Source organism: Centruroides vittatus, unplaced genomic scaffold, assembly GCF_030686945.1.
Source record: "Centruroides vittatus isolate TY-2023 unplaced genomic scaffold, ASM3068694v2 contig_361, whole genome shotgun sequence".
Lineage (NCBI taxonomy): Eukaryota > Metazoa > Arthropoda > Arachnida > Scorpiones > Buthidae > Centruroides > Centruroides vittatus.
This window is the reverse complement of record NW_027122185.1, coordinates 169,434-192,893: the sequence shown is the minus strand read 5'-3', so window position 1 is coordinate 192,893 and position 23,460 is coordinate 169,434. Positions and strand designations below refer to the sequence as shown.

The 23,460-nt window shown below is 29.9% G+C and overlaps 1 protein-coding gene across 2 annotated transcripts in view; it reads left to right on the top strand.

Moving 5' to 3' along the window:
* Positions 1–23,460, top strand: part of sif (still life) — a 254,089-nt gene that overhangs the window by 180,138 nt on the left and 50,491 nt on the right. Inside the window, exons 20-22 of one of the 2 annotated variants that reach the window (XM_067269986.1) lie at positions 4,658–4,800; positions 11,185–11,373; positions 11,980–12,024. In XM_067269986.1, the coding sequence (XP_067126087.1) occupies positions 4,658–4,800; positions 11,185–11,373; positions 11,980–12,024 (377 nt within the window). The remainder of the gene's footprint in view (positions 1–4,657; positions 4,801–11,184; positions 11,374–11,979; positions 12,025–23,460) is intronic. The other variant, XM_067269987.1, reaches the window with a different exon arrangement.

Genomic DNA, 23,460 nt, shown 5'->3' with positions numbered 1-23,460 from the left:
TCCCATGCTGTTTCCAAGTTCGGAATGAAAACTGACTGATTACAAGTATAGGTTATAATAAAATCTTTGTTCTATAGCCAATCCAAATCATGTGGACTACTACAAAAAGAACAAGAGGGATTCCACACTAACACAATTAAGAGAGCTTTTAGTTTCTGAACACAGAATCAACATCACTTGTAATTAATCCGGATCATGAATTTAATAACTGGTTTAGTGGCAACACTAGTCGCTAATCTGCCATGATGCAGCACTTTTACGCAAGCAAACTTTGTGTAGTTTGCGGGTGTTTTATGCCTAGCAAAAATGACTAGTAGCCTTATGGAAAAAAAGGCGGGGCTTTTTTCCCCATAAGGCTAAATAAATAATCGGTCGCACTCCAAAGTGCGATCGAGTGTATGCTAGCTCCCGCTTCCCATAGTTTGTGGCGGCTTTAACATGCAAAATATGGTTAATGTTACCTATGGTAGCAAAGATGGTGGCTTGTCTCTGAAACAGTGGGGACGCACGTTCTAACCTAACCTAACCTATTCTAATAAATTACCCCCTATTCTAATAATTTGATTGGCAATAATTATGGTAATTTATTAGAATAGGTTAGGTTAGGTTAGAACGTGCGTTCCCACTGTTTCAGAGACAAGCCACCATGTTCGCTACCATAGGTAACATTAACCCAAAATATATATATGCCTATGCCTGCTCTTGTGAAATACATGCATTCAAAGGATTATTTAGTACTTTTATCTTATTTAAGTATTCAAAGGTTTTTTGTTTTGTTTTCACCTGTTTGTGATATTACAATGTAACTGCTTAATCTAGAGATTCTCTTCACAACCTGTGCACTTTTTATTTCTTCCTTCTTTTTTAAAATTATGCTGATCATTGATTTAGCCATATCACATTTACTCAATTTCCTATATTTTTTCCATTTCCTCACTTAGGCATGGAAAAAAATTTTCAAGTTAATTTCTCACTAATTTGCCAATTTATAGCTAAAATTATATAGAAGAATTTTAAAAATATATTTTTTAATTGCTGAAGATACAAATAAACATATTTGAACCTTCCAACTATAATAAAGACAATGACTAATTAAAGTAGGAAACTTCAGCATGTCACGTGCATGTACACACCTTGTTGGTCAATAGTATTCCTCTGTGTTCATTGAAACATCTATGCTTTTTGTAACATTTTGATTTTTGTAGATAAAACTTCTTTGTTGTAGCATCATTCATTCTAGTATATCCCAGTGTATATGACCATAATTATGTTATTTGGACTAATAAATTAATGAACTAATCTATGTAGGCTGTTTTTTTCTAAGGTTTTTTTTTATAAGCTATGTAGGCTCTGATGGTCCATAAAAAGAAAAAGTTAGGTACAAACATGATTACTTTTTATCATAATCACCGTGAAGATTGAGGCATTTGTCATATCTGTGGACGAGCTTTTCCGTCTCCTTGTTATAGAATGTTGCCGCCAATGACTCGAGATGGGCACTTTTCCTGTTTAGGAAAGAGGTGGAAGTTGCTCGGAGCTATACGCTGGGTGTTTAAAGGTGGTGAAGACTTCCACCCAGCTTAAAACTTTTTAATGTGTGAAGACTTCCACCTCTTTCCTGAACTGAAAATGTGGCTAGCAGGGCAGAGGTTTGAGACTAATGACGATCTTCAAAACAACATTGTTAAGGCCATCTCAATTCACTGGCAGCAACATTCTATGACAAGGGAATGGAAAAGCTTGTCAAATAAATAAAAATAATGTAATTATTTAGTTTTTAATTCAGTAAAGATATTTAATGTTTGTTCATTTACTTATTCCAGAAAAATTACAAGAAAAATTCTCAGATTATTAGATACATTAAAATAAAGTCTTGACACAGGACCAAATTTTCAACATAATTATTACTTCTAGTTTTTGTTTGCTTTTTTATTATAGTCTATAATAAAACTTACATTTAATCTTACTATAATTTATATTTTTTTCAAATAAAAATGCAACTATTATCAGTTCAAATTAAATAGATACTTGTTACATGCTAGATTTATTCTGGCATTAGTATTTACAGAGATTTGATATTTATTAGAGAATTATTGTTTACATTAAAACTAATTATGAAGCTATAAAATTGCTAGTATTAACTTTGAACTTTAATTAGGAAATTATACATCTAGTTAAATTTCTGTAATTATATAATTTCAATTAGATGTTTTATTTGTCAAAATAAGATTACTTTTTTGTTCACAAGGCTATGTCTTGTTTATTAAATTGCAGTGCCATCCTGGCTTACCAGCTTGTAGGTATGAAGGAGTACATGTCAGGAGTTGCAATTTGGCACAGTGTGTCAAGTGCCCAAATCATGTGTGCATAAAAAAAAACCAGACTTGTAGGTAGGCCTACTCAGGGGACCAAGAACCCAGTCAAAATAAAATACAAAATGGTGACACTCTTTCTACAAACAGGCAGGAGTGCGAGATTTGTGCATGCATTGCTCGTTGGGAAGTTGGAAATGCGAACATTGCAAAATCAAATTTTGACAAACGAATCTTTGAAAAAACCCATTTACCTGTCCCATGTTATTCCCATAGTATCTCTGGTCGCGATGTTCTGACCTTGATTGGTTCTATTCTATTCTTCTATCCAGATTCTTATGGAGACTCTAGACCTTCACCGGTTGACCCGAGATATCTTGTTTCAGCATTGGAACGTTTTTGAAACTAGATGGCACTAGTCATTATAATTTTATATTAAAACTAACTTCCAAAATATAATTTTTTTCTTTTTACATTTATTAATATATATATTTTGTTTGTGCAAAATAAAAAATAATTTCAGATGATACAATAGCTGTGATTATTTTTCCAAAAATGGGAAATTTTTGTTAGACATTGACAAAAATTCAACTTGAGGCGATGTGCAACAGTGAGAAATTTTGACATTGGATAGGTAAATTCACTGAAAATGCCTTATGGTTAGTGATGGGAAGAATTTTGTAAATATCAATAACCCACAAAGCCAATAATGATATTATCTAATATTACCACCAAATATCAATATATCAGAAAATATTGGACTAAGCTGGAATTTTGACTACTACTGTTAAAATTTTGCCTTGCAGGTTCAAAAGTCATAACAGGGAAGGAGATCTTAAAAGGTACTTAAATAAATCCTTGTGCGAAGAAACCTACATAGCATTTCCTCACTTTTACTTTTAACAGAGTGGGAATCAACCCAGCAATACTTTAATTCACTGGATCCCAAAACCTACACTTTAGATTTGAAAGCTGTACAAAAAAACAAGATAATAATGAACTCAGAAATTACCAAATACTACTACACATGCAAATGCATTATGTAACTTGTTTGTTTATTTATTATTTTTATGACTTTACTTGATATGTTCAAAACTCTGTTAGGAGAATCTTATACCATCAGCATTACATAGTGCAAACTCCAGCTTTATAATCTCTCTTTGACCTTTGTCAATGAGATATATATGTCGTATATGTATTGAATATTTTAAATAATTTATATTTTAACCCTTATGCAAGAAATGAGTAATAAAGAAATTGACAATATATATATATATATTGTCAATTTATATATATATATATAATTATATATATATATATATATATATACTGTAGAAATTTAATTCTCAGTAAAACAATTGTTCTAAAGTAGAATTACCCTATAGACCATTAAAATATCACCGTGAACCCCCAATTCAGTATTTTTTTCTCTGTGGACCGCCAATAATGTTACATGGACCTCAGTTGAGAACCATTGATCTAGATGTCATAATGAGACCCACTTTCAAAAACAAACTTTCCAATGGAACAGAGCTTCCTGGGATACAGTAATACTGGTCTGCTAGCTTCTTTGTGTTCGGGAATTCGGCAGACAAATGCTCCCATCCTTTTAAGAAACAGCATTTATATAAAAATTTGAATTAAAAAATTACAAAAATCTTTGTGATTGTTCGTTATTGAAATTAACTAAGAAAGAACTTGAAAGACTCAAAAATTAATAATAAAGAAACAACTTCAAATTCTTTAAAAATATAACATAAAAAAATTGTTATATTGTTTGTCCCTCGATGATAGTCATGGTTGCTTAAAAGAGCTCGAGAAAAAGCTGTTATTAAAGTGAACTCTGATAAAGTAGATTTTTTTGTTATATTATGACTCAAAGATATTTCTTGGTATACAAGTTTCATGTTAATGTACGTTTTATATTCTGGTTGTTTCATTTGTTATAAATTTATGTTTGGATAATGTAATTTTCATTTTGTTGTTTTAATTTTTCATTAAATTATAATTATTTTATATAATTATTATTTTCATTTTCAATGATAAGAATTTATACATTGTTTGTTCTCTCTGGAGACAAATTTTGTCTTTAAAATTATTATTAATTTATTAGTCTTAATTCTTTTTAATAAACTAGTTCAATCAATTTCTTGTATCTGTTTTTATTTGTTTTATCTAAAATTGATTTTCTTCATAAATCAATAGTTTGAAAAAGATTCAAGATAATAGAATAATCTTTTATTTGTACAGTTCTATCACTAAAACAATGTTCTAAAAATTTTTAAAATAAAATATTAGATTTGTTTTACATATATATATATAATTTTGCATTTAATTTGATTCAGGTGGAAATTTACAACTAGAAACACCGTGGTTTACGGGTTCACAAGAACGCTCTCCAGATACTTCTGGCAGACCAACTCCTTCACCAGTTCCTAGTCAAGAAGTACCACCTTTATCTGCTGAACAGATCGAAAATCTTATAAAGGTAAAGACAAAAAATTAAAATGCTCAGCATATAAATTCATCAGAAATTTAAAATCTGTCTAATTTATTTTATTTTTGAATTATAATTAAATGAAAAGTTTACATTAATTTTAAATTTGATGACGGTTATGTTAACATTCAATCATTATATCATGTTCGGTGCAAGTTAATTTTGAGTGAATAAATTAATTATTTAAAATACACTTTTTGAACTAAAATGAGCAAGAAATAAGATACATTTGAACTGTATAATGCTATATGAGAATCAGAAAGAAAATTGATATACCGTATTTACTCGCATATAAGATGACCTCGCATATAGGACGAGGTGTGACTTTAAAGATTAAAATAAAGAAAACTACATTTATTAATGCTGTGGCCACCAGCGCCAGAGATCCCGAACACTGCCTGGCAACACTTGCCAACGAGTTGGCTGGCAACGTGAAAAGGAAGCGTGAAAGTTTGCGGGGTTTTTGCCTGGATGTTGGCCGAGGATGTTGGTGACAGTTCTCACCTTTTTAATAAAGTTTTTTTGTTACTGTTCGTGTTTGTCTGCTTAGTTCTAAAGATCAGTAGGATCGAATGACAAAGTGGTGACCCGAACGTGATGCGATTAACAAACTACCTGGACTTTCGACTGAATTGGATAGTGAACAACTCTGTGTCTATGAAGGAACATTTTTAACAGGACATGCAGGTATGATCAGTTTCTGAATCGTAAATTCAATAAGACGACTAAGAGTGCGTGACTCGGGCTAAGCCTAATCAAAGACTATCCCGCTTTCCTTCTACCCGCATAGTTAGGCACCCGAAATGGCGGAAGAGAACGAGTTGGAAATTGAACGTGTACAGGCAAAAATGCCTATCTTCACTAAAACCAACATCAAATTATTTTTTGTGCAGCTAGACGCAGCTTTTGCCATTAATCGGATTATAAGTGAGAACACTAAGTACAACTATTTAATCAATTCCCTGGACGCGGAGATTCTATCTAACGTCAGTGACTTAGTATTTGACCGTCCAGCCGAGGCTCCGTTTACTAAACTCAAAGATCGACTCCTCAAAATTTTTCAGAACTTTGCTGCTAAAGAGGCTAAAATTCTTCTTGAAGATCTGGTGTTAGGGGATCAGAAACCCAGCGTTTTACTCCGTAAAATGAGGGAGCTTTCAGCGGGCAAGATTACCGAAGAATTTCTTAGAAACTTGTGGCTCCAACGTCTCCCCAAAAATATTCAGACAGTTCTGGCTGTTAGCGGTGATGAACTAGACAAGCTAGCCATCCTTGCTGACAAGGTTGCTGAACTTACAGAACCAACCCAACTGGCCAGCATCAACTTAGAAGCCGGAAATCCCGTAATCAAAAATCTCGAAATGCAGATTTTAGAACTCACAACGAAGGTTGCAGAACTTAATGTATCGCGTACTGCTCGTCCCCGTTATCGTAGTAGAGAGAGAAACCGACATGATCCGAATTCGAGGTGTTGCATTAGTTCACGCCCTCGAGGAAGAAGCCTCAATCGTCAGGGATATTGTTACTACCATGATAAGTTTGGATCAGCCGCTAGGAAATGTCGTTCGCCGTGTTCCTTCGACTGAACTGCTGATCAGGGAAACGAGCGCAGCCAGCCGCAGTAACGGCCTGTGGGTCCAGCCTGGCTCCTAAATATAGCCGTCTGTTTGTGTATGACAACAAAACTGGCCTAAATTTCTTAATTGATTCTGGAGCAGATTTATCGATCATTCCCAATCGCACTAAGAATCAGCCTACAAAGGTTGAATTGTATGCTGCCAACGACTCTAAAATCTCGACGTATGGAACAAAGGTGCTAGAACTTGACCTCAACTTAAGACGTTCTTTCAGATGGGAATTTACCATAGCTGATGTGCAGAAGCCTATAATCGGTGCAGACTTTTTGGCCAACTTTGGACTCATTCTCGACATCAGAAACAGATTACTGGTTGACCCCCTGACTTCCCTTACTACACGAGGAAGATATTATACAGGACCACCTACTTCAGTCAAAACTATAATCAGCAATTCCCCAATGCAGGATATCCTCAAGGACTTTCCACATCTCACTCGTCCTCGACCATTTTCAGATAAAGTCAAGCACAACACAGTGCATTATATCGAGACACACAGTCCACCCGTATTTGCCAAACCCCGTAGATTGCATCCGGCTCAGCTGCAAGTAGCAAAGCAAGAATTCCAGCACATGATGGAGTTAGGTATATGCAGACCATCAAAGTCCAACTGGGCTTCTCCCCTCCATATGGTGCCGAAGGGCTGTAACGATTGGAGACCTACTGGAGACTATCATGCCCTGAATAGGATAACTGTTCCCGATCACTATCCAGTGCCACACATCCACGATTTTGGTCAAAGTCTACACGGAGCCCGAATATTTTCCAAGATCGATTTGGTTAGAGCCTTCCATCATATACCAGTTAACCCAGATGATGTGCCAAAGACAGCCATTACAACGCCATTTGGGCTATTTGAATTCGTTTTCCTCCCTTTTGGTCTCTGCAACACAGCCCAATCATTCCAACGATTCATGCACAAAGTTTTGAAAGGCTTAAACTTTTGTTTTTCATACCTAGATGACATCCTCATTGCTAGCACTTCGTGGGAGGAACATAAGATGCACATGCGGCAAGTGTTTCAACGCCTTGACAAGTACGGTCTGCAAATCAATGCATCCAAGTGTACTTTTGCTGCTCCACATGTATCATTCTTAGGATACATGGTGTCTTCCCACGGCGTTATGCCACTTCCAGAACGTGTATCTGCCATAACTCAACAGAAGCGACCACAGACACTCAAACAACAGAGAAGGTTCTTAGGCATCTTGAACTTCTATCGTAGGTTCCTACCCCATGCAGCCCATCACCAAGCTTCTTTACACGACCTACTTAAAGGAGCAAAGAAAAACGACCAGCGCGAGATTAAATGGACTGACAATTCAATTCAGGCATTTGAGTCATGTAAGTCACAATTAGCAGATGCCACCTTACTACATCATCCTTCACCAAGTGCTACCCTTGCACTTCACGTCGATGCATCCGATTCTGCTGTGGGCGCTGCCCTTCATCAAGTTACAGCACAAGGTCTCCAGCCACTGGCGTTCTTTTCCTGCAAACTGAGTAACTCCCAGCGTCAGTATTCTGCATATGACCGAGAACTTCTGGCTGTGTATTTGGCTGTGAAACATTTCCGGTTTATGCTGGAAGCACGACAGTTCACCATTTACACAGACCATAAACCATTAACGTTTGCCTTCCAGCAACGACACGATAAGTGTACACCCCGTCAGTTGAGACATCTTGACTGTATAGGACAATTCTCAACAGACATCAGACACATAAAGGGGATCGATAACGTTCCAGCTGATGCTCTTTCCCGTATTGAATCAATTAGTAGCCCATCTATAGATTATAGCAAAATTGCAAAAGACCAACAGCAAGATCCTGAGCTCCAGTCTCTCCTGACTTCAAGTGACTCATCACTTGTACTTAAGAAGTTTAAACTTCCTGATAGTGATGTCGATATTTACTGTGATGTATTGACAGGTCGCATTCGTCCATACATTCCGCCTAGTTATCGTCGCACTGCTTTCAACACTGTCCATAACCTGTCCCATCCAGGTGTAAGGAGCTCAACAAGATTGGTAAAAGCAAAATTTGTTTGGCCATCCATCAGTAAAGACTTCCAGACATGGTCTCGCACCTGCATTTCTTGTCAACGATCGAAGATCCAGAGACATGTCGCTAGCCCTTTGGGAACCTTTCCTATTCCAGACGCTAGATTTTTAAATATTCATATTGACATTGTTGGTCCATTGCCACCTTCCAACGGCTCAACATATTGCCTCACTATCATCGATAGATTTTCTCGTTGGCCTGAAGCAATCCCGTTGCCAGATATAGCAGCTGAAACAGTAGCTTCAGCCCTGTACTCAGGCTGGATATCTCGCTTTGGAGTGCCTGCCCAAATAACATCTGACCAAGGACGCCAATTCGAATCTGGCTTATTTAAATCCCTCACTCAACTTCTTGGTACCCAAAGAGTTAGGACAACAGCATACCATCCAATTGCAAATGGCATTGTTGAACGCTTTCATCGTTCACTTAAAACTGCCATCAAGTGTCACTCTACTGAAAGATGGACGGAAGTGCTACCTACAGTCTTGTTAGGATTACGAACTGCGCTCCGTGAAGACACCAATACTACCGCGGCTGAGATGCTCTATGGCACCAACCTCCGACTGCCTGGAGAGTTTTTCGTCCCAGGTTCTCAGGACGTCAATCCATGTTCTTTCGTCGAAAAACTCAGGACGATGATGGCAAACTTAAAACCAGTGCCTGTGGTGCACCACTCCTAACGCAACCCATTTATCCACAAAGAACTGCAGTCATGTTCCCACGTATTTCTTCGCAATGATGCTGTACGGAAGCCCTTGCAGCCTCCATACGATGGACCCTACGAAGTCGTGTCACGTGGTAGCAAGACATTCACTCTATGCATAAAAGGAAAAGAAACTGTAGTTTCTATTGATCGACTGAAACCGGCTTTTATTCTCGCAGCGAGTGAGTCGGACCAGTTACCCCCAACATCTCCAATGCCAAGACCAGCGCCAACTAAACGTACCACAGACAATCCAGCCCCAACGCGACAAACTACCACACTCTCTGGCCGACATGTAACCTTTCCCGCTCGTTTCGTGTCGCAGACACTGGTGGGGGAGTAGCTGTGGCCGCCAGCGCCAGAGATCCCGAACACTGCCTGGCAACACTTGCCAACGAGTTGGCTGGCAATGTGAAAAGGAAGCGCGAAAGTTCGCGGGGTTTTTGCCTGGATGTTGGCCGAGGATGTCGGTGACAGTTCTCACCTTTTTAATAAAGTTTTTTTGTTACTGTTCGTGTTTGTCTGCTTAGTTCTAAAAATCAGTAGGATCGAATGACAAAATACGATTCTAATTTTATTTCGTTTAATCACAAGTAAAATATCAAATGAACGTAAATGCACATATTGTCCAGCAAAAATTACTGGCATTTTAAACTTTAAGGAAAAATCTTGTAAAATCGACAACATAATTTGTTCACATAAAGCTGGACAATCTGAAATCTTTTTTTGCCAATTCTTAACAGTCGAATCCACTCTCCGTCAATTACACTTATGAGTTTCTCCGAATTCTGATTTCCAAATAATCATCTGTTTTCATGTGGGAATGGATTAAAACTTATATCGGACTCCTGTGTGATTTTGAAATTTCAATCTGGAATTCAATCCAAAAGTTTTGCTTTTCCTATTGCTATTCTTCTTTACTCTTGACAATACACAAGAACGATTCAAACGACCTAGATAAAATTCTCATGTTTCTAAATACAAGAGGGTAAGCATCCAGTAAAAAATGTGAATACACGGTTCACAAAAATTATTTGCAAAAACTCAAAGAATCTTTCGCTCGTACATACGGGATAACCTAGGAATTTGAAGCTGTGATAAATGAATAAAAACCTTGTCTTATACGCGAGTAAATATGGTAACTACAGTTTATAAAGAACTATGTTACTGTTATAAATTGTTTACAGACAGTTTAGACATTAAAGAATAAATCTATAAAGGGTATTTAGTAAAAATTTATTATGACTAAAATCCAAGTATTAATTAAAAAAGACAAACATTTTACATTTCAAGATTGCAAAAACTGTAAACATATATTAAATGCAGGCGACAATCTTATCAAAAGCCAATCTTCATGTTTCGTCATAAGTTTTGAATTTTTCATCAGTATCTAATTTTATGGTCTATTATAGACTGTTCTGTACTCCTCAAAATAGATATTGCATAAATAAACTTTTTAATATTAAATAACTTTTTTATACTTTTTCTTAACTAAATCAAATTGATTTTGCAAGATGCTAACTAGGTTTTCCTGATTTTAATGGTTATAAGAAATATTTAGATTGTATTTTAATGTATAAATCTTTTTAATGATATTTTATATTCAGATAAGCTCTGTCTTTGAGTTCCAGCATATTTTATTCAAGATATATTTTGTTCTTCCACATACTGCTCTCATTTAAGCATTTCAGAATGTTTATTTTTTCCCATGCTGTTTGCCCACTTGAGGACAGGCTTTGTATTTTCTTAGGTTTAAATTTGTATGTAAAAGAATTCTTTATATCTTACTATTATGTAAGTTTTGTTTTAGTTTTAAAATTTTATTTAAAGATTAAATTTCTTTGTAATTTTTTTTATATATGCTTAATATTTAAATAATATTTTAATTTTGAAATATATTCATATCAAATGACTACAAATAAGTAATAAAAGTCTCAATATCAAAATTTATAATTTGATTTATTTTTATATTTACAGACTGCAGAACAGGTTACAGAGTACTGCCGAGCTCCACTGGAACGACGTCGCTCCAGTTTAGCAGGCAGCACTGGGAGCAGTGGCTCCTCGACTGTACCTTTCAGTACTCCTGCACGTCATTTATCAGATGCTGAAAAGTTGCGTAAAGTCATTATGGAGTTAATCGAAACTGAGAGAACTTATGTTAAGGTAGATGGTACTTTTGTTTACAACGTATTTAATGGAAAGATTATATTTAATTTTTTAATTTACTATTGAAAATTTAACTGAATTAAAATTTCGTTTATTTTTGTATTAAAACATAAATTTAGATTTTGTATAAATTTTGATATATTAATTTTGTAAATTATTCAAAAATTTAATGTTTCATTTTAGTAGTAACTGTTGCCTTAATGTTAAAAGATTTAGATAAATAAAAAAAAAAAAAAAATTGATAAAATTTAATTGAATAATAGGAAAATGTAAATTACATAGATTTTAATGAATCAATTAATAATTAAAATTTGAATTTTTGTGGTAATATCTTATTTCAATTTTTTCATAATTGTAAACAACATTAAATAAAAATTTATTATATAAGCAATTTAAGGTATGATACAAATATTGTAACTTACATTTTTCATTTAGATTAAATAAAATTCCAGGCACAGTATCTAAATATTTAGTTGCATATGTAGAAACCCCGATGTGGATTTGACTCCCTATCAATTTCATACCCCTTTCCTATTAATTAAAAAAAAAATCAAACTCCATTTGACTGCTTTGTTTGATATACAATCCTTTGTATTGTCGCAGCACATGAGCGACCTGATAGAGTGGTATGTGGATGCATTGCAAAAGGTAAATGTCTCCTACACCAACTCCTCCATAAATCTCACAATTTTTCTTGTTTTATAGTTTTTATCTGAATAAATAAAAAATGAACGTATATGATGCATGAGTCAAACTTTTTTAAAATCTCATTTTATCTTCTTCAAATTAATCTAAAAAATGATTGTTTTTTAAGTGAAATTGCATTACTATTAAAGGAAAACTTAATAATATATTTGAATTTTTTTAATTGTATTATAATAATACTGACATATCTTATTTTGTTGTAATTCAAAATTCTGCAATTATTAAATTAATGCTTATTTTTCTTATTTTATATCAAATAATTAAAAATTTTATACTTTTATTTGCATTCATTATCGCCGAAAATAACAAGTTTAAATAAATCAGCAATATCTTAACTCATAAAAAATTGAAAATGAAACATTTTCAGAATTAAATATTTTCATTTTATTTACTAAAAGCTTTGGCCAATTTTTCATCTCGGAAAGTGAAAGTATTTGTTTTTGAAAAAGTTAATCTAAAATATTTTAAATTTTTTATCAGTTAAAATGCTGATGATTTATATAATTTAAACGTTTGTTGTTTTATTTTTTATGTTAAAATATTGGATTATTATTATTATTAATATAAATTGACAATGTAGTAATGTGTTCAAATCCTGTTCAGTTCTGTTGTATTGGATGAGATATAAAAGATAAGAGACTTTTTTAATTCGATAAAATATATCGATACCGAATTTTAACTGATAAGTTATTTTGGTACAACATAAGAAACAGAATAAAATTAAAGAAAATGTTTTTTCGTATTGCTGGTAGTTTACATATGTTCTCATATGGAAAGTTTTAAACTTTTAAAGTAAAATAAAATATTAAAGCTTGTAAGCATTGAGATATTAGCAAAAATCATTATATTCTCACGATTTGTTTTATAGTAATCATTATTAAGAAATTTTATCATAATTTCTACTCTTTAGTAACAAAAAAAAACTTGATTAAACAACAGAGTGCAGAGAAAACACTTATAATAATAAAAATAAATATGATTTAATTTTAAAGAAATAAGCCTGAATAAAAGTTTAAATAAAATTAAATTCTTTGCCTCTGATTCTGAGGATTTTTTGAAATTTACATTTCTTAATATGATTTTGTATTACCTCTCGACACCCGGATTGGAGATTACCGGAAGCGCCGCCATCTTGGCACCGAGGGTTACATTAACCCAACATTTTCTTCTTATAACAACAATTATCAATTACTTTGATAACTTTTGCTTGTTATAAAATATTTTAACATATCTATATATATCTCATTCAATACAAATTTTTCAACTATTTCTTACTTTAGTTTCAAAATTTTATATTTGAAATGGTTAATTTGTATTATTATCATTATTATTACTTTTTATATTTTTTTAAAGTATTGCTTAAAAATTTTAATAATGAAACGTGATATAATTTTCAAACATTATAAGTCAGTCAGTCCTAATGTATTTATATTGGTCTTAAATTAAATTATATTAATTTAGTTATATTAAATATTTTTATGAAATGTGCAAAATTTTATTTAATTAATTTCTATTAATATTTGATTTTAAAATCTTATTTATTAATCTATTAAGATGGTTTTGTAATTTTAAAAATCTCAAGATTTAATTTCTGTAAATAAAGAAATAAAAATGTATTTAAGAAAAGTTTGTTTAAAATAAAATAGATATTTAAGAAAATACATTTTCATTAAATAAAAACAATTTAGAGATAGAAGATAATTTCACAAGATATATTTTAAAATGTTTGAGATAAATTATCAATAATTTATGTTGCAGTTTTTGGATAATTAAAAATTTAATCTATGGGTTATCAAGGAAAACAATTATTGGTTAATGTTACTTATGGTTCCAAGATGGCGGTTTGTCTGATTCCAGCAAGGAAACAGTGGGGACGCACGTTCTAACCTAACCTAACCTATTCTAATAATTTTGTTGGTAATAATTATGGTAATTTATTAGAATAGGTTAGGTTAGGTTCTGTTTCCCTTCTTCTATTTGCTGGAATCAGAGATGAGCCACCATGTTGGAACCATAGGTAACATTAACCCAATTATTATATATTGCAATTCTACACAGAAAATAAACAATATGTTCTTTTGAGATTTTTTGGACATAATTTATTTGAATATTTTTTTTGCAAAAGAAAAGAAAATAAATAAATAAATATATATATACATACAGTAGAGAGTTGTTAATCGGAACCCCAGTAATCGGAACGATTTTCAGTCGGACTGTGTCGTGCTGAATCAAACGTTTTTGATACTAGATTTACTTCTAAAGTATAATTTTCATGTTTTTATATTTTTTAATATATTTATTTTGTTTGTACAAAATAAAGAAATAATTTTTAACGATACAATAGCCTCGATTATTATTATAAAAATTTTCGTTAGGCTTAAAATCGACGAAAATTCAACACGAAGCGACATGCAACGGAGAAAAATTTGAACATCGGACATGTTAATATATCTTTTCGTACATAATCGGTTATCGGAACAAATCACTAATCGAACAACCCCAGTCCCCAATTGATTCCGATTTTCGACTCTCTACTGTATGTATGTATATATATAATATATATATATATATTGATGATAAAGATAATCTCAAATATGATTTTATTGGTAGCAAATTATTTTTATACAAGTTATATTTAAAACACTAAACAAACTCATATTGGATTGTTGTGTAATGAAGTTTAATTAAATGTAATTTATTATTAAAGCTAAATTTATATGAAGTATAAAGTCATTTTTAACAATAAATTAAAGTTATGTAATTATCAATAGATAAGAAGACAAAACACTTTTTATATATAAACTTTATTTTGTACTATAAAAAGTATTTTTTTATTTATCAAATTTACAGCAAATGTTCCTTTAAAACATTTGTATTCAAATTAATTTTAATACAAATGAAGCGTGCAATGTCACAATGTTGTAAATGCCAAAAAAAAACTTTTCTGGAGAAGTAAAAAAACACTTTTTAATGAATGAATTCATTTCAATTTTACAATAAAATGGTAAAAAAATACTCACTAGTTACAAATTCTTTGAAATGTCAAAATGATGTAAATATAACCTGTAATGTTTTAAGTGTCAAAAGTCAAAGGATCATAGGACTTGCACTTTTGGGCTTTATACATCATGGCTTTACACATCATGGCTTTACATAAATTCAACTTAAAAATACAGTCACTTACAGCACCACTATCACCACAATATTTTTTTGCAACAGAAAACATTGCATTTAGAATGCAATTCTTCAATAAAATGTGTTTAGAGAAAAATGGCATTTACAATGTTATGGAATTATATGCTTTAAATGTTTAATACATTTGTTGTAAATTTGAACTTTTTTCAATATACAAGTGATGTTTTAAACTTGATTTTATTAATAAAAATATGTAGAAAAAATAATACATTAATTAATATATATTGCTTTTATACATAAATGTTTTTGAATTTTTAAAATTTCTATTTAAAAAGATCATAAAGAATGAGTTATTTCTAAGTAGAACATAAGCAACTCAAAAAAATATTCTAATATTGACTCAATTGCGATTTGAAAATACATAACTGAAAAATGAATTTTGTTCCTATATATATCTTTAAAAAAATTTTTAACTGCAGGAGTAGAAGGTTTATATTTAATATTTATCATTTACAGTGCCATAGCTACAGGACAACTATGAAGTGGCTAAGCTTTCTAAAAAATATTATAGTCCCAGCATAGTCAGTAGTATCTACAAGGGTAATCCCAAAAGTAAGGTCTCCTAATTTTTTAAATACAAAGAAACGTTTATACAAAAATAAAGTTCATATCATTTTAAAGCTTGAACATTTATCTATTTTTCTAAATAACTGCCATTTTGGTCGATGCATTTTTGTATGCACTGTGGCAATTTTTGTATGCCCGTGTCATACCAGCTCGCCACCACGTCGTGTTAAACCGATTTAAATTCATTGCCAATTGACGGAAGTGTGTGGCAAGTCATGCATAGATGTCAGAAACATCTTCAAGTGGTATAGGGAGTTTATAGCTGATCATGCCGAAATTCACGACAAAGAAAGAAGTGAGAGACCATCAATTTCCGACGAGACAGTGGCAAAGGTTGAGAAAACCATGCTGTGAAGATCGGCAAATCACTCTGGATGATCTCTGCATTTTGGTTATTGGACTTTCCCCAAGCACAATTCATAGGATTTTAATGGAAAAGTTGCAATATCGGAAGGTGTGCACAAGATGGGACCCGCGACGTGGCAGCGAGCAGGTATGACATGGGCATACAAAAATTGCTACAGCACCTACAAAAATGCATCGATTGAAATGGTGATTATGTAGAAAAATAGATAAATGTTCAAGGTTTAAAATGATATGAACTTTATTTTTGTATAAACATTTCTTTGTATTTAAAAAAAATAGGAGACCTTACTTTTGGGATTACCCTCGTATATTGTATTCGTGCTGAATGTTAAAACTAACTGACCTATTTAAACAACAAATTTATGTATAAATTCAAGAATTATTCCCACATTATTTTCATTTCTTTTATTCAAAGCAAACATTTTAATATGGTTGCTAGACAGACAGTATGAGTAGATTTTTCAGTTTTATATTTATTTTGTCAATGCTTTCTATATTCAGTTCTTCATTGCTTATTCCAATTACTTTGTGATGTTTTTTCGCAGCAACATTGTTATATCAAGACAGCTATATTCGTACCATATATAATACTTTGATAATCAGAAAATTTTTAAAAAAGAATACTTTTAGAACATCATTTTTAGAATATTTTTATACATTCCATTTTTTTTTAGTATAAAAGTATATCATCTATAGAAGTACATTGAGTTTTCATTTTGAAATTCTATTATAATAAATCTGTTACCTGAAGTTCAAATTTCAAATAAATTGAACTATTGTGGTAAGTGTTGTTTTTTTATTGTTTTATCTTAATGTGGAAACAAGAAATGGATTTTTTTCAAGTTTTAGTAGTTCTGTTATTTTATATACAGTAGTATAATTAAGAACAGAACCTGATGATCTCCTCTCAAATGGACAGAAATAAAATGGTAAACAATTAATGTATTTGATGCATCAAACATACAAATATTTGTAAATAAATAATCAAATATATAAATACTAAATTAAACATACAGAACTTTTGAAAATAATATATATTTTTGTATTGTAATTCTTTGATGTTTATTAATTATAGTCATAAAGCTATTGTATTGAAATCTGTGTCAGCTTAACATTGAATTATTAGATTCTGTTTTAATTGTACTATTTTGTATTTTGATATGACATATTAAATTTGATAGGAATCAGTCTAGTGATTCAAAGTTTTAATAATAATTTATTGTATTTACAGAAATGTAGATACTGTAAGATTTAAATTGTTATCTGTAAATGTTCTGATATTTAAAAAGTTGTCATTTTGCTTTTATCAAAGTGATAACTTTATACAAAACCAGCTCAAAGGGCATTTTAGTGGCATCAAAAACATTGTCATTTAAGATTATGCTAAAGAATAATTTAGAAAGTCAAATTAAAAAAATTTATGAAAAACAAAACTTGTTTGTTATTGACTATCTTTCAAAATTAATAATTAAAACAGTCAATGATCAAAAATGAAACAGAAAATAATATATATATCTACAAAAATTTGTGATTTTTAGTCTGTATTATACAGGTTCAATTGCATTATATAGTTAATATTTTTGCATCATGTCAGTTCAAATGTTATCTGCAATGTTATAATTAGGCAGATGCAACAGGTGCCCAGGCACAGGGTCCAGGACAAAGTTCTAAATTGGGGTATCAAAAACTGATCAATATTATATTTTTGTTTTGAAACTTTAACCAAAAATATTACTGAATTAACCCATATGGTTGCAAAATTTAAACTTAAAAAATAGCTGAATTTCTATAAATTTCTATATATATATATATATTTTTTTTTTTTTCCTTTATTTTTTCAAAAAAGAAAAGGGAGCCAAAAATAAAATCTTGCACAAGGCACATAGCTAGTTACAGCACTGATTATTGGAATTGATAATAATGTCAATAATCAGTACTATTATTAATTAATTAAAATTTAATTTAAACTTTTTTTTTATATATATCTTGCACTTTAGTGAATTACTTAATGTCACGTTAAGAAAGAACTAATGTTTACAGTTTTTTCTTTATTTAAAAGTATTTAAAAAGACTTCATTTTTAACATTTCTGGTCAATGCAAGTAAATTTTTACAAAGTAATAAAAATGAGATAAATACAGTAACTTTAAAAATTTTGTTTATTTATAAAATAATTTTTCATATTATGTTGAAAGTGAACTGATTGTTAATGAAATATTCTAAATAAAGAAAAGAAAGGAATCATTTTTAACTTCCTCTCTAAATTTCATTTGTAAAAGTAGTGATTTGGCTTGAATTCTTCAAATTACAAAGTGTAAAGTTAGAAGTTTTCTAGCCAATAGCGAGGTTGAGGCAAAAGTTTTAAACGCAAAAATGCGTACGTCAGACGTTCGGCGCCGCTTTCCCATAAGCCTAAAAGTTTGACAATGGTGTTTGGAAAGTCAAGTGGAATCACGCTCGACATTCCAAACGCCATTGTCAAACTTCTAGGCTTACAGGAAAGCGGCGCCGAACGTCCGACGTATGCATTTTTGCATTTCAAACTTCAGCCTGAACCTGGCTAATAAACTGGACTAGTCCATAGTAAAAATTAAAGTTTTATTATTAACTGCTTATATTTTATGTTATTCTAGCTAAAATGTTTATTTCAAATATTGACAAAGAAAAAAACTTCTTCATTTTATTACATTAAAAAACTTCAATAAAGTTTTTTAAATTTAATAAAATTTTAATGAAAATGGTTTATTGATAAAGTGTAAATGATGAAAAATTTTCAAAATTATATATTTTACAACGTTTTAATAACTTCTACAATTCTTAAGTTTAATGTAATTGAAAAATTCTTGAATTCAGAATTCCTTCAGATAATTAAATTTTAATTTCACTTATTGATAAATATCATTCTATTTAATCACTCTCAAATCTTTACCAGCAAAAAATTATTGTTTAATCTAATGTTTTTGGTTATTTAAGCAGCCCATCTTCAGGATATCTCTTAGAACATATAATAGAATACTTAGATTTGAATTCAAATCTATTATACAAATTCGTAAATAGAACAAAAAATTTGGAATATTGGCAAAATCATTATGAAGTAAATTTGAATGAATTTAAAATACACATAAATACAAAAATTTATATGAGTAAAATCTAAAGAAAAATAAAAATATATAGAATAACAAAATGAACACAGCAATTGTTTATGAAAGTATAATTGCTACAAAATGATAATTTGACAAAGTCAAGCCTTTTTTTAGTGCATGAAGTGATCCTGCTGAGGGTTATGCTGCTGAAAAGATATTATTCTGCCAAAATAATTGGAAACACTAAATTATTTCTATTTAATTGGATTCCATGTAATTTCATTAATAAGGGACCATTCAAGTATTACATCAGCAGTTTATGGGAGAGAGGAAAATTTGTTTGTATCTGATTATTTTGGATGATGGAGAGGGAGGGAGTCCTTTATTTTTCTCTCCAATTATCATAAAACTATGTGAAAATAATTCGTGTGTATTTACAAATGGTCTAAACTTCTGGCCCGATGACACAATTAGGGGAAGGGAGGTACCTTTATTTCTGATGTCTGATAGTATTGGAGAGAGAAGATAAAAAAACAGCAAAGTTTTGCTGATGTAATACTTGGATGAGTCTTAATGAACTATATTCAATTTGAAAATTAGATCATTCTATAAAGATCATAAAGAAACTGTAGTTTTTAGAAAAAAATTATTTGAGTTTTACTTTTTGTAAAAAAAAAATTTGTTTCGGATATTGCTTCTTAGTAAGAATATCTGAACTTGACTTAGTATTAAAACCTGCAATATATTCTTCTACATGTGCACAGTAATAAAAAAAATACTTATGATTAAAATGTGTTTATTTTTACAACTTTTTACTAATGTTAAAAATTTGACAGCTAAACAATTAAAAAGATATATTTGTAAACATATGCAAATTAACTAAAAAGCATGCGATTTACTAGGATTAATGTTCAATCGATTATTATGAAATAAAAAGTTAAAACCCAGAAATCAACATTTGTTTAATCGATTATTTTTATGATCGTTGTTAATTAGTAACTGCAAAACATTTTGCTCTCTGTATTAATTTCTTTCTTTTAATTTCTTATATTTATTTATTATTCTATTACGTTGTTTTGAAATTGTATTTTTAATTAGTCTCTAGCATATTTATCATTAGTGTTTCCTCAGTATTTATCTTTTTTTTGTCTCATGTTTATTTTTTAGTATTGTACAGTACATATACATATTGTCATCCTTACAAAGAAAATTAACAAACTTTTTTACAAATGAATTATTTTTCTAAATATAAATGAATATCTGAAATTGATTTGTTGAAGCTAAACTATTTTTCTACTTATATATCCTGTTACATATATTATTAATTAATGCAAAACAATCTGTCATATTATCAGGCTCTAATTAGGTTTATGGATTGTTTATATATGTTACAGTAAAAACCCATTTTTAGTGAAAATGCGTTTTAACTAGTTGAAACTAGTTTTTACTGGATGTCATTGTTATAATTCATTTTGTCTAGTTAAAACTAGAATTTACTGCTGTACATGTTTTGATTTTAGATAAAACTAAAATCAAACATTAACTTCATAACTTTTAACATTAGTTAAAACTAATTTTAGCTACATAAATATGTTTGGGGGAAATAAATAAAGTGATGATTGGGATTAAAACATTTGTATTATTTAATACGATATTTATTGAAAATATTGGTCACACATCTGTGTTATTAACATTAATTAACCCTTTGTCCCCGAAGGCACCGATCGATCGGTACCCTGGCTTTTTAAGCAAAACTTCGAGGGTACCGATTCGTCATTACTTTGGTAAATATCGATTTTTGTAAAATTTATTAACAACAGATATAATCTTGTTCGATACGAAGTGAATAAAGTATAATAATTCATTATATTAGTTGATAGCAGTATAAAATTTTGATTTCGAACAAATGTTTGATATAATGCGCGATAATTTCACAACGAATAAACATACATGCATAAGTGTTATATCGAATTGTACAAAACAATATTCTACGTTTTTCTGGCTCGGTGCCAGCAAACAACTATGTAACTAGACAATGTTAATTTTCACAAAATGTTACAAATTATCAAGTTTATGTGTCAGTTCTGATATATATTATTTTTTTTCTTATAAATTTTTCTAATAAAATGCATTGAAAAATATCGTGTTTAAAACTAAAGATATTAATAAATGTAAGTGATTTTTTTCATATAGATATAATGATAATTTGATTTTTGGTGAACTTTTAAAATAATATCGCCCGACTGACCTATATTGCCTTAGGAGGGATCGCAAAATAAACGTAAACAAGATGTGGGGGAAAAGGGTTAAAGCGATACGAAATTCATCATACACTATAGGAACGTGTTAGCTGAATGACCTTGGTCGAAACAGTTTTTACTAAGCCATTTTGTTAAAACCCGTTTTGTCTAGTTAAAACTAGTTTTAACTCAAATTCATTTTTGACTAGCAGTAAATTCTAGTTTTAACAATGACATCTAGTAAAAAATAGTTTCAATTAGTTAAAACGCATTTTAACTAAAAACGGGTTTTTACTGTAACATATATATAAATTATAATGTTATATAAATATTACCTATTAAATATCCTATCCTATTATAATCTTATAATATTTTTTCTGTTATTAATCTAAATGTACAATGATATATTTTTAAACCTTAAATTATTATTATTAACACACCAATTAGTAAAAATATATTACCAAGCAGCATAACTTTAATAATTGATATGCTATTGAAGTACATAATCTGTGGTAATATATCTTTTTGATCTATCAGATTGTTCTGAAAAGTTGTCAATATTTTTAGGGAAAATCAGACACAAGTGATTAAAAATACTTTTTAATCATTTTTTTTTCTTTTAAATTTTAGTGTATTTAGATATATTAATTGTAAAATTTAGAGAAAGGAGCATTTATTTATAAATTTTTATTTAAATTGAATTTCCAGTCTGGTTAAAAGATAGAATAAATGTCTTAATAGTTTTGGTATGTCAGATGCATATGTATGATGTGACAGATCTTGATCTATTTTTGTTTGATTCTCCCTAATACATTCCTAAATGAATTTTTATTAAAATATACATAAATGAAGTTTATTTTTTTAAATAATAAAATGCTTATAAAAGTAAAAAAATATCTGTATTATATATTTATGTCTATGATTTGCGATGGCATGTATTCTGCAGAAAATTGCTAGAACAAAAATAAAACATCGGTATAATTTATGCCTATTACATATCCACACACCTATGGGAACAGCCTTGGTTCCATGAATTTGTGATTTCAATTTAATATTGGCATATAATCCATATCTCTTTCAAATTGTCCATTAAACACACACACAATCTGTGGGTTATATGCACAGAAATATTGTAGCTTAATACTATATAAATTATATTATTTAATTTCTTGAATAAAAATATAATATCTTGTTGTATCATTATCATTATATTTATTTTATATCCTTTTGATGGACAGAACACTTCACGTAATATCAGTTAATTAACAAATATATATTTTTAAAAATTATTTTGAAATAATAATAATTCATTTTCATTACGAATTGTACATGGTACATATCCATTATTTATATAATATTAAATAAATATAATGTTTATTTTAATTATGATATAAAATATGTAAAATTAATCCTAACTTAATACGAAAATATATATATATATCATAAATTTTATGTCTGTATATTTACTAATTTGTTGGATTTGTTGAGTTTCTTAGAAAATGTTTTGTTTATTATTTCTTTAATTAATAAATTATTTATGTTTAATCAAAATTTCATTATTATTTAATTATCATTATCATTAAGATTATATGTAAATACTCTAGGACTGATATTAAGTCTTCCTGTATCTAAATTAAAAGTTTAAAAATATATTCATGTTTATCTTAGACTTGTATAACAATTATGAAATAAAATGAGATTTATATTTTTATTGAATGTTTGTGGTTTATAAGTGCTATATTAGTTTATTAAATTTTAGTATATGTTTACAAAACGTAATTAAAATATTAATTGCATGCCTATCTTTAATAAAATGTTAATTTAATTACACTGCATGTGTAAATATGCAGTAATTAATTAGTTTAATTTATAAAAGATGAAATGATTTCAATAAAACTATTTTGGGGATTTTTATTTTATTTTTTAAAT